The 11,760-nt window shown below is 41.7% G+C and overlaps 1 protein-coding gene across 5 annotated transcripts in view; it reads right to left on the bottom strand.

The window, feature by feature from the left end:
* Positions 1 to 286: 286 nt before the first annotated feature.
* Positions 287 to 11,760, bottom strand: part of LOC131696567 (ETS-related transcription factor Elf-1-like) — a 50,764-nt gene continuing 39,290 nt past the window's right edge. For all 5 annotated transcript variants that reach the window (XM_058989323.1, XM_058989324.1, XM_058989322.1 and 2 more), the window contains 8 exons: positions 10,013 to 10,375; positions 7,500 to 7,671; positions 5,980 to 6,087; positions 5,627 to 5,791; positions 5,025 to 5,108; positions 4,323 to 4,515; positions 3,647 to 4,024; positions 287 to 3,432 (listed from right to left, as the gene is read on the bottom strand). In XM_058989323.1, the coding sequence (XP_058845306.1) occupies positions 2,544 to 3,432; positions 3,647 to 4,024; positions 4,323 to 4,515; positions 5,025 to 5,108; positions 5,627 to 5,791; positions 5,980 to 6,087; positions 7,500 to 7,671; positions 10,013 to 10,084 (2,061 nt within the window). In that variant the 5' untranslated portion in view covers positions 10,085 to 10,375 and the 3' untranslated portion in view covers positions 287 to 2,543. The remainder of the gene's footprint in view (positions 3,433 to 3,646; positions 4,025 to 4,322; positions 4,516 to 5,024; positions 5,109 to 5,626; positions 5,792 to 5,979; positions 6,088 to 7,499; positions 7,672 to 10,012; positions 10,376 to 11,760) is intronic.

The raw sequence follows: 11,760 nt of genomic DNA, 5'->3' as shown, positions 1-11,760 counted from the left end.
TGCAAGACCAACAGCGGCACAGGTCCCACTGAGGCCGGGTCTGCTTGTAGCTCAGACCGGCTTGTTGTGTGGAGAGGTTTGGGGGTATTACAGGAAGTGTGGAGGAGTGGGTGTTTTCTTACACTACAATAGTACAATGAAGACACACATATCTAAAATACAAACAGTTCACTGATGAAGGCTCTCGACAAAAAAGTCTGTATATATATATATAAGTTCACATTTATATATATATATATATATCCCCTGTACTGTACTCCACAATACTGTGTATTGTAAATGTCTGTATTTTTAGTTCTAACCTCTTTTCTTCATCTATTGTATATGAAAGTGTAAAAAAATCTGTTTGGTTGTGTTTTTTTTTCTCCACTCAACAGGTGAGCCAAGTCACAAAGTGCTCTAGACACCAAATACAGATCCAGTGCCGATTGTCACAGGAGAAGCTCTCCCTATAGGGGCGGGGCCACCCCTATTGACTTCTAATAGCATTTCAGTCTGTGCCTGTCTTCCACCGTCCCCTGGTGAACAGAACTAGGTATCTCTATTCAATTTTGAGCTCACCAAGCTTGTGAAAATTTTGTAACACAAGTTGGCCCAATAAAAAGTTATACAAAAAGAAACCTGGGTTCACAAATGGGAAATTTATATGTCAAAGATGTAGGATTTGTGTACAAAAGATATATGCAACTTATGTAGCTTTTGCGCTTATCTGTGTTTTGCCTGTTGACTAAGGTGGGTTATGTTAAGTAGAGTCAGTGTAATGTCTAAGCAAATCAAAATGAATGAGGGTTTTCTTTTTTTTTTAATTTATTGTATTTATTGGGGGGGGGGGGGTTAAAGCATAAGTGTCCAATGAAAAAGTCTTGCTGTATTTGGGCACACTGTTGACATGGTGATAGGGTTATGTCAGCTGTACTGCTAACCCAATGAAGACACAGCAGGTAAACAGAACAGAATCTTGACACGCCACATAAAATATTTACAGACAAAACAACTGCAAGATAACTTTGCATAGAAAAGGGTCCCAGCTTCACATTTAGTTTTTTGCTCTGATTTTAAAAAAGTAAGAAAATATATTTAAAAAACAAAACTAAAAAAACAAACAAACTGATGATTACAGTATCTGGATTGGAATGCTTATAAAAATCTGCCAGCTTTCTTTTTTCTTATTGTATTTTAAAATGAAAAAGCAGTGGCATTTTAAAAGAACTGCATCATGTATTTTTATTATTATTAGTATTATAGGAGTAATAATAATAATAATAATAACAACAATAATAATAATAATATTATCCGCAGACATTTTCTCTCTGTTACTGGTTATTTACAATCTTGACAAAACGTGCCCCTTGATATGTATTTATTTATTTTAATATAGACTTCTAGAATTTGCTAAAATAAATAAACCCATGGCTTAAGATTTTGTCACTCTTCTATATTTCTTTATATATATCTGCCTTTCTTATTAACATTTCTTAAAGCTGTGAAATGTGACATTGACTCAAGTTAAGAAGCAGAGGTAGCACTCTTTTCTTAACCCTATCAGCTGTACTGAAGTCAATGTCTATGGCTATGTACACACACACCAATGTCTCAGAGAACATAAAATGCCAGTACCCATGGCAACCACATCGACAAGAAGGCCACTTCTCCAACTCTGGAGCCTTGTGAAGCAGGAGAGGCATAGAGGGGCATCTGAAAAGCACAGGGGGACTTTTGTAAAGCCACTGTGGAGTAAGGGGGAGTCCTGTCCAAATTGGGGTTCACATTAAACCCCTTTTTTGGAAAATCCGCTGTGAGAGTAAGAAGGAGTAAATACAATCCCATTTGGCTTAGCGCCCCCAGATCGAACACTTGACTGGAAGCCCTGCTTCAACTGCATAAAAGGTTTTCATATAAAAAAATTCTTCTGCAATCGTTTGCGACGGAACTTATTTAAAATGGCTTGCATTTTAATAGTTCTGACTGCGAGCGAGTTGTCTTAATAAAAACACACAACTCCTAGTCCTGATGAGTTTTAGAAGAACATTGTAGGATTGTAAGTGAAACGCAGCATGTTTTGTCCAGATAAAAAAAAATACATCTGATAACATTTTGGCCTTCAAATCTGAGAAGCTTTTTTTTTGGTTTCTTTCACATAATGCAGTATACACCCCATGCATATGGGAATCTTTTATTTTCTTTCACAGTGTAAACTCACAAAGTCCATTTTAAGTCACGCTGGTAGAGAACTGAAGATAATACCAACTAATTTTTCAACTGGCACAACTGGTGAATCTGTTCTGGTCCTGAGATGGCTGTTCTCCTTGTGGTTTTTAACATTGGGGAGGAGGGGGACACACAGCTAAGCTGTATATTTTAGGATGTCTACGCCAATATCTTATGTTAAGCACTTTAGGAACAGTATTTTTACTGAAAGTAAACTGAAGTCCAATAGGCCAATAGCTGACCTATTCTTAAGAGCAATAAATTAAAAGTCATTTTTATAGGAGACTGACCAGGCTTTTCTTGTTATGTTTATTTTAGTAAAGAAATGTCCTTCTTTATGTGTCCAAAGGTTCTTGCTTTATCTGTACAGAGGCAAAGGAGGCAGAACTGACTTGAACAGCCAGAGGCGGGCACCTGGTCAGTTGTATTTGTTGGATCTCTTCCATCCCATGGGAGAGGCCCTGTGGGGCTGAATTGTGCTGCGTTGGTCTATGGTCAGGCTCCAATGCCAATTCCCCATTGACTTCCAGTTCTTCCACAGGCGTAAGACCAACCGTAGGGCTTCTGCTCTGTTCTTCACCCTCCGAATGTCCATTGAGCTCGGCTGCCAGTACTTGGCTGGTGTCCTGAGCTCCTGTGATGATGACGGTTCGGTAACTGAACTCCATCCCTGCTCCATCTGCAGATCCTTTCTTAGTTGCCCCATTATTGGAGTCAGAGGTGAGATCGCCGTTGACCAGGGACTGCAGGTACTGTGGGTCCAGGATCTCGTCTTTGATGTGGATGCCGTTCATCTCGCTGGGTTTGATGACGGTGGCGATGACTGTGCCAGGATGTTGTGCCACTACAGGCTGCCCGCTGGCGTTGAGCGTGACCAGGCGGGTGATGCCGTTCAAGGAGCTGGACTGGGCCATGGTGTTGATCAGACCACCAGATGAGGAGCCAAGGCTGGTGACCAAGAGCTGCTGTTGTTGCTGGAGGTTCTCAGAAGCACCACTGGCTGTGGAGGTTAATGCTGTCTGGAACACCATGTCTTTGAGCCCCGGGGTAGATGAGGGCACTGTGTGAAGGATCACCCTCTGTGTAGGAGAGGTTGCAGTGTCTCCGTTGGCCAACATAGTGGTCAGAGGCACAGTCTGCAGAGTCACAGTCCCCCCACCTTGAGTTCCTGAGGTGAGCATCATAGGGTAGCTAGCCTGGGCTGACGCTGGCACATTGATGGCCCTGTAGAGGGAATGGGAGAAAGGGGAAGGAATTAGTTATGTGGTAAAATCCATGCTAAAGCATGTTACAAAGAAAACTGATTGCAAAAAAATGGAAAATGTATATCCTAATGTATGGAAATGTATGTGGTCTTGTGAAGTATCGTGTGATCCACTAAAACTGTATAAGCTGTGTATGTGTGCACACGCGGAAGGGGACCACAAGGGATTCTTACCTGATTGCATGTGTTTGAGCTGGTGCAGGGACGGCTGCTCCCTGGTTCGGCTGCAGGACGTGTACAGTTTGCAGGAGCTGTTCCCCCGACAGCCTCCCGTTCACCTCCTGAAACACCATCCCGGAGGTCTGCTCCTGTTTCACCGAGCGCATCAGGACCGGCTGCGGGGGGGTCCTTCCCTGGCTGGAGCGAGGCGTCCCGCGCTGCCCTCCCCTGCCCCCCGGGGAGACGGAGTGGTTCACCATGTGACCGGGAATGGAATCACAGCCCTGGTTGTCCTCGTCATCGATTACTATCAGGTCCTTGGGCATTTCTTTGAACTGGTACACCAGTCTCTGGCCCTCCACTTTTGCTAGGATGCCACGTTGGTAATAATACCTTCAGAAGGAAAGATTTTACATGGATGAATTTCAGTATTTGTTGGACAGAGAGCGACTTTCCATTTGGAACTACATTTAACGCATGCTGTGCATTACTGCATTACAGAAACTGGGACAGCTAGGGGAACGATGTTTCCTCTAAAATGGGCAGTTGGTCTAGCACTGACATGTGTTACTGCTCTCAGTTAATTGTTTGCAAGGGTATTAAGAAGTGAGCTAAAAAGAATCGCTCCCACCCTTACTGGGAGGTACAAATTAGTCAAAACCGTTTAAAACGTCCATGTCAAGGAACTGACCTGAGGGCCCGGCCCATCGTTTCGTAGTTCATATCAGGCTTATTTTTGTGCTTGCCCCAGAGTTTGGATACAGCTTTGGAATCCACCAGCTTGAAAATGCCCTTTTCCCTCTGAGTCCACTTGATGTACTTGGGACACGTGTTTTTATCCTGAAGCAGTGCAAGAAGAAACTCCCACAGGTAGATTGTGTTCCCTACAGAAAAGAGGGGAACCAAGAAAACGAAGTCAGCATTTAAAAAAAATAAAACGTCTCCTTTTTTATACAAAACTCCAGTATCAGGTGCAATTTATTTTATCTTGCAGCCCTGTTGTCGAATACAGTTTTAAAAATAAATAAATGAATTAAAAAAAAACAGTATTTATTGCCTGCAAAACTGGCCTATGGACTGGTTATTAGAACAAAAATACTTTTACAACTGAAGCAACCATCTCGATATATTACATATAGCCTGCCATGCGTGGCAATACATATACTGGAGAGCACATGATTGTACTGTATGCCCTCCAGCCAGCAATCAATTATTAAAAAAAAAATAACAACAAAAAAAATAATTGAACTTTGATAGCACCTCATCAATTAAAATAGCGAGAGCTGAAACCTACTGAATGAGCTGCAGCTAAAGTACTCATTTTAAAAAGCCCTGCGTACGTGCTTATGCTTGTGCTTTCTCTAAACAAGCCCCCCTGGATTGCTCTGTGTACCTTTTCCATCCTTGCTTTTCTTCTTCAGAGGAAGGCTGGGAGCACTCACAGGGGAACAGGGACGGACTGGTCTCGGTTTCCGAACTGGGAGGGAAAGAAATCAATGAAGAACGGAGGAATTTCCACTTTTTAAGCCTCAATTTCAGTCATGAACAGAATATATAATTATTCATGTAGCCATACCAATCCCTACTTGACCAGTGTGACTGGCTTACACCACATCATTTTACCTGAAGAATCTCACCAGCTTCAAAACAAACTGTTTAAATGTGCTATTTGAATAATTTCAATGAAATCTCTGACAACGCAGGCTTATTACATCCATTCCAAAGCGTTGAGCCTGGGTGTTCAGAGCAGAGGTAATACCGACTAATAGCTGGAAGTGAGTACTTGGATACAGTGCTGCTTAAGGTTCAAAGCTGAAGTAATGGAGAGCAGCCATACTGTATGAGGAAAGGGAAGCAGAGTGTTTAAGTGGTCGGAGTGGAGATGGTTCCTAATGAACAGAGCTGGGAGGCAGAGCTGTCTCATGGCTAGTGCCCTACCAACTGAAGGTCAGAACTACCTAGGTCAGTGTTACCAGGGGGCTGGGGGTGCCCTACCTTTCTTTTTCCTGTGAGGTTTACTGGGGCTCTTCTGTGGGATTTCATCCATGGATTCCTCCTCATCAAAGGACACATCTATTCCATTGAAGCTGTTCTGGAGCTGCTCGGGCCGCAGTGACACATAGGTGAGTTCACTGCCCAGCAGAGTGCCATAGCCGTGAACTGGAAAACACAGGCAGACCAATAAGAGAGCGGAGTTTCATTTCCGAAACGTCCTGATTAATAAAGGGATTCAGAAAGCAGACTTTGAAAGTGCAATGCTTCACATACACACCACAACTGTGAAAATGTGATTCGAACCGTTGCACTTTCCTTTTTAAATCCGGCTAGCGGGGCAGGAAGCAACTCACGCATGCGCTTCTCATCCAGAATGTTGTTGGGCGACTCCATGTTCAAAAGTGCTTCTGCAGCCTCTATCGTTTCCATTGTCTCCTCGTTATCGGGGCAGGAGGATTCCACTGAAGATTAAAAACAGACAAGAGAGCTCCAGCAGGTGTGACCCGAGACAGACTTGAACTCAAGCCATCAAAGATGAGAGGCACAAGAAGAGAGAGATTACCCTACTGCACCACTCAGTCCTCAATTCAAATTCAAACCATTCCCATTAGTTCAAGGCAGTGAAGTCTCGATACATTTTGCATTTGGTGCTGCTATTACATGTTGTGTTTACCCTCCCCTGCGCTGTCTCTCATTACATTCATCAAGCCTTCATAGAATTAAACTCCTGTGCCTTTAGTGTTGTTTATTTTTAATCTCTTTCAAATCTGTCCCATCATAAATGCCTGTTTTATGACAACACCCACACAGTTATATTAAGTAAACACAAACCCATTCACATCAGCAAGGAGGCCTATCAATTCCCCTCGCATTGTATCCCAAATCTATTATCTCCTAGCGCTGCAGCAAATTGCTGTTTACTCTGTTAAACTGTACAAAAACACTGTCAGAAAGAGATTTCAGATCTCTGAATTGGAGCGGGAGATAAAAAAAAGGACAACTACTGAAAGGAGACGATGTCTGTTGTGACTCAATACTATGTGACGCAAAACTAGCAGGCTCTATGAGACTTGGCTGTGAAGGCAGGACGTGTTTCTGTGCAAGGCAGGTTACTTCATCACAAACAGACACAAAGATGTCAATTCAGGATGAAATTCATCTTTCTAAAGGACTGAGGGCAACAACTCGGCAAGAGATTACCCTAATTCTATCATGTTGCTAATGGATGTGTACAGCTATTTATAAAGCTGTCTACACCATCTATCTGTGAATAACCCAGATAGACATGTGTAGATTTTGCATGTCCCTAAGGTCAATGCATGACTTTCTAGCAGATGCAACAGAACTGGACCATTACATCCCAAGTTAAATACTATGGGATTGACAATTAGACTTTAAAGTCTGTTTCAAAGCTCTTTTCAAAATGCCCGCTCTAGTGCACTGGGGTTTGAGATCTGTCCTCTAAAATCACTGCAGGAAGAGCTCTGGCTTTTCGGTTCCGTACCACATCATGGATTGTTTTGCTGTGTTACCTGTTTGACAATGTGAGCAATCATCCTTACACTATCAGTGCACTAGAGTGGACATTTTGAAAAGAGCTTTGAAACAGACTTTACATTTTATAAGTGTAAAAACTTGCCAGGGTGTTAACAATGAAAAGTGTGTTATTTAAACAGTTGTAGAAACACGTGGGAACGTGTAACCCTCTATTTGTAGGAACCCCGCTACTCACTCTTTAAGAGGCAACCCCTGAGGTGACTTAGGGGTAGGAGCTGGGAATCGAGGGAGAGTCTGCTTTAGTTAGTGGACAGGAAGGCTGTAGGCCTGTGGAATAGAACCGAGTCCCTGGTAAGCTACCCTGAGCCGACCCTACCTGAGAGTCCAATGTTCACGCCAATGATCTGTTCTTCAGCAACGTCCAGCGAGGTGTCTGCCATGATCCCATTGGGGACCTCGTCTGACTCCAGCCCTGAGTACACCTGCATGAGGTCAGCAGCAGGGATCTGCTCCACAATCACTGCCGGGAACACAGACGGGTCGTCAAGCTGCAGGAAACAAAGGCGGCATTGAAACACATTAGTACACAATATGGGGTTTTATTACTTATTTACATTCAAAGCTAACAGATTACCAGTGTACAAGGACCACTTAGCTCATAAAACCCTGCAGAGATTGAATTCCTGCCTTAAACCACCTGCAGACAAAAGGTCACCGGCAACACTGGTTTAAAAATGGCATCTTCAACCTAGTTCAAGATCCAAAACAGTGATTGTTACATCTTCAAATAAACAAACTAGAACCGTGACTACATACTTAATGCAAATTTGATTAATGGTTTGACGTTGTGGACACCCTAATTAAGAAAATTAGAACTCTGAGGTGATTGATAATAATGGGTTAAAAAAATGGTAATGAATAATGCACATGTTTTCGAGCAGGTTAATAAATCAATGTGACCAGCAGGGGGCAGCAGACCCCCCTCAAACAAAGTTCTCCAGGTCTTGATGAATTCTTGTACACTATTATTATTTATTTGTTAGCAGACGCCCTTATCCAGGGCGACTTACAATTGTTACAAGATATCACATTATTTTTACATACAATTACATTATTTTTTACACATTATTTTTACATACAATTACCCATGTATACAGTTGGGTTTTTACTGGAGCAATCTAGGTAAAGTACCTTGCTCAAGGGTACAGCAGCAGTGTCCTCCACCTGGGATTGAACCCACAACCCTCCGGTCAAGAGTCCAGAGCCCTAACCACTACTCCACACTGCTGCCCTTATATGTGCTAGGACTGATGTGTTCCCTTGAAGTTGTACCCAAAAAACAAGCTCTTGTCACTTACAAGTAATATTTGTTTCAAATGTTCATCCCAACACATATATATGCGTTTATATAATTCCTAAAAAGCTTCTTCAATCATAAAGGTGTGTGCACTTAATTGTGGTACATATGTTTGTACATTTCTGCTATGCCACCAGAAACTTTTAAATTTAAAAAATGTCCTAGTTAAATAAATGTGCTCTGAAAATTCCATTTGTCTGATGCTTAAAATCTGTTATTGCCACATTTCATTAATAGCAACCAAACAGAAACTATTCATGACTCATTATTTATCAGTCCTACATATAGTATATATTGTGGGTCTCTGATCAGCATGAAGAGGGGTGGAGCGGGACACTTCCCACTTGAGGATTGGCTGAGAGGAAAGCACAGCTCATTACGAAGCTCTATTCAACTGGGTCAGGCTGAATCATCTTGTAAACCCAGCCCAGCCAATACAATCATTATTCATAAGCCAAGAAGCCGCCAATAATACAATGCATCAAACTCCACCTCTTTTGTAAGAGAAAGAAGACAGTAGTGGAATGTATGAAGGAACCATGAGTTGATGCAATTGATCTAAAAATATCAACATTGTTTTAAACAATAACGGAAAGGGACTTTGTGAAAAGCAGCATCTATAACAGTGGGGGCTAGTCTCTCTAGTGTATTTTTTTGTTAAAGGCCAAGTTAGGTCCTTTTATATTAATTAAACAAGAACTGAATCTGTCACTGCAGTGAATGTGAGACTCAGTTCAAGTATTGCTGAGACAACAGAGCCGTGCAGTGGCAGCATGGGAAGAGCTGGCTCAGTGCTGCAGAGAGATGATACTTGACGTTGAGCAATACCACAGATTAAAATCTCTCACAGCATTTGCATTTCTGAGTTCCCTGTCAGGGAAAATTCAGTTCCTCTACGTTCTTCCCCCTTCTGCTTGTCCAACAAACAGAGCTAACAGTCTGCCATGCTGGCCGGTGGTTCCAATTAATTATTACAAAAGAGCCCTTTCAGATAATATAGGGAAATGAATGCTAGGACTTGGCAAGCACAGTCCCTTAAAGTCGTAAATCATTAGAAAGTGAGGAGGGAATGTTTGAAACCTGTCCTCATAGTTTTTTGGGGGATTGCCTTGGAACTTCAGGGATGGTAGAATCGATTCTGCTTTCCTTTGTCAGGTATGAGAATAAAACTCCTGTTGCATAGCTATGTGACCCATTCTGTGTAATTGATTTTGCCTCTATACTATTACTTAAAGTATACTTTGCCTCTATACTATTACTTAAAGGGCAACTAGGTAATGGTATGAAATATCGCAGTTATCTTAACTATTCTTGTTGATTAGTTTCAAGGTATCAGTGATTACATCCTGGTGACTTTTAAAAACTAAGGCCCAATGTGTATTATTTGGTCTGTCCATGATATGCAGCTGGTGTGAGTGTGCTGTTATTCAGTCCTAGCAGCTACCTGGCCCACCCAATGGGTTTTTGCCTTTTATGTAAAAGAGCTTTCCATAGATACAGTCCTAGAACAAAATAATAGCCAGCTACTGTACCTGGTTGATTTCATCCATCCCATTGCTGGCAAATTCAAACATCAACTCGCTTGGTTGAACTGCAGTCGCCATGACGACCAGGCTGAAAGAGAGGGCTTCCTCCCTTCAGTCAGCTCGCCACAAAACAGGAAGTTGTCACAGAGTAACAGGAAGCGGACGTGGCTCTGCGTTTCACAAGGCGTTTCCAGATTAAGCAAAGAGTTTCTGAAATGTCCTCGTTTTTTAAAATTTGATTTCACTTTATTTATTTAGGTCCAATTGAGAAATGACAGGAAAAAAAAATTCTACAGTTTTCGATGGCTGTCCTGTGATCCTCCGAGTGGTGTCGTTATTGTCTTGCCCTCTGAGCATTAAACCAAAAACCTAGAAATAAAGCAAAAAAGACAGTAAGTAAACTGACAGAAAGCATTTGATATCTTACAATAATCATACACACTTATACTTTATTTCAAATACTAAATAAGCCACTGACAAGTGATGCTTATCCAGTGGTTGTTCTGACAGTGACTATATATTCAAATTACAGCCCCTATAGAATTGGCAGCTCTATTAAAAAACACACAGTTCCATAGAGACTAAAATGATACAGTGAGCTGTGAAAAATTAAACGTACAACACAACTTTCAAATAATCCTGCCAGCAACACTCAAAATGAAACTGCAAGCCAACAACAACACCGGTAAAAATGGGAAGTGGTACCAGTAGTACAAGTCTTGATTTTTATTGCTTGTTTTTTACCTAGGGAAGAAAACTCCACTCAAAACTGCAGATCTGTAAAGTTATGTAAGACACAAATATGTGCATAACGTTATTTATATTTTTCAGTATAAGAAAATTAAACTATTTAAATGTTAGCCTAGGGAGTTGAATCACTCCAATAGGATTGCTGCATCGATTTCTAGTGCTACAGTGGTTCTAGTTCTTTTACACATATGCTACACAAAAACTTACATTAAAAGGAAAGTAAAAAAAAAAAATTAAAAAAAATACAACACGATTTTCAAACAGGATGAAGTGACCAAAAGCTGTAATGTGTTGCATCTCTCATAATAACACATGCAGCCAATATGAACATATTTTTTTTAAATAAAGTACAATGATACGCCAATGGTAACAATGAGCTCTCTGGTGTAGCTCTCTGATTTGAGTTTCACAGACAGAATTCCCCTCTCCCGTCTCCCCGCTCCATGCTCCACTCAACTGCTTTCAGCTTACAGCAGGGTGGGGTTTGTTTGCTCTGAAATTCCAGTGGGTCTGCACCTTCCCAGTTCGATTATTTCCGATGGGGGACCAACAGTGCACGGGTCAAGCAAATGTATTAACAAACCCTTTAGACAGCTGGAATTCACAGCACATGTGTTTGGCTTGCTGTGGATCTCCCATGAGAAAGGGCTTACTGTTTCATTAGGCAGCAACGCCACAGGACAACAGAACTACAATTGAATATAATGCACACCATTCTAAGCTATCTAAAATGCAGCTGCCCCTTTGTCTAACATAAAACAGGGTGGTTACTTTGCATGGGCGGGGGGTCCACATGTTGTTTCCAGTGAGGGGTGGCTGCTTATTTCAAATTCTTTCGAAAACTGCACAGGCACAAGAAAAATAATCGGTTTTATACACAAGTGAAATAGTAGCTGGGATTGGGATTGTATCATCTTGGATGCCAATTCTCAGTCCTTATCATTAGATTTGGCTATACCTCTCTAACTAAAGGCTTCAGCCAGGACAACTAGGCCAAGCAGATT

Source organism: Acipenser ruthenus, chromosome 16 (genome assembly GCF_902713425.1).
Source record: "Acipenser ruthenus chromosome 16, fAciRut3.2 maternal haplotype, whole genome shotgun sequence".
Classification (NCBI taxonomy): Eukaryota; Metazoa; Chordata; class Actinopteri; order Acipenseriformes; family Acipenseridae; genus Acipenser; species Acipenser ruthenus.
Note: the sequence above shows the minus strand (reverse complement) of the source record. Positions and strands in the feature narration are given on the sequence as shown.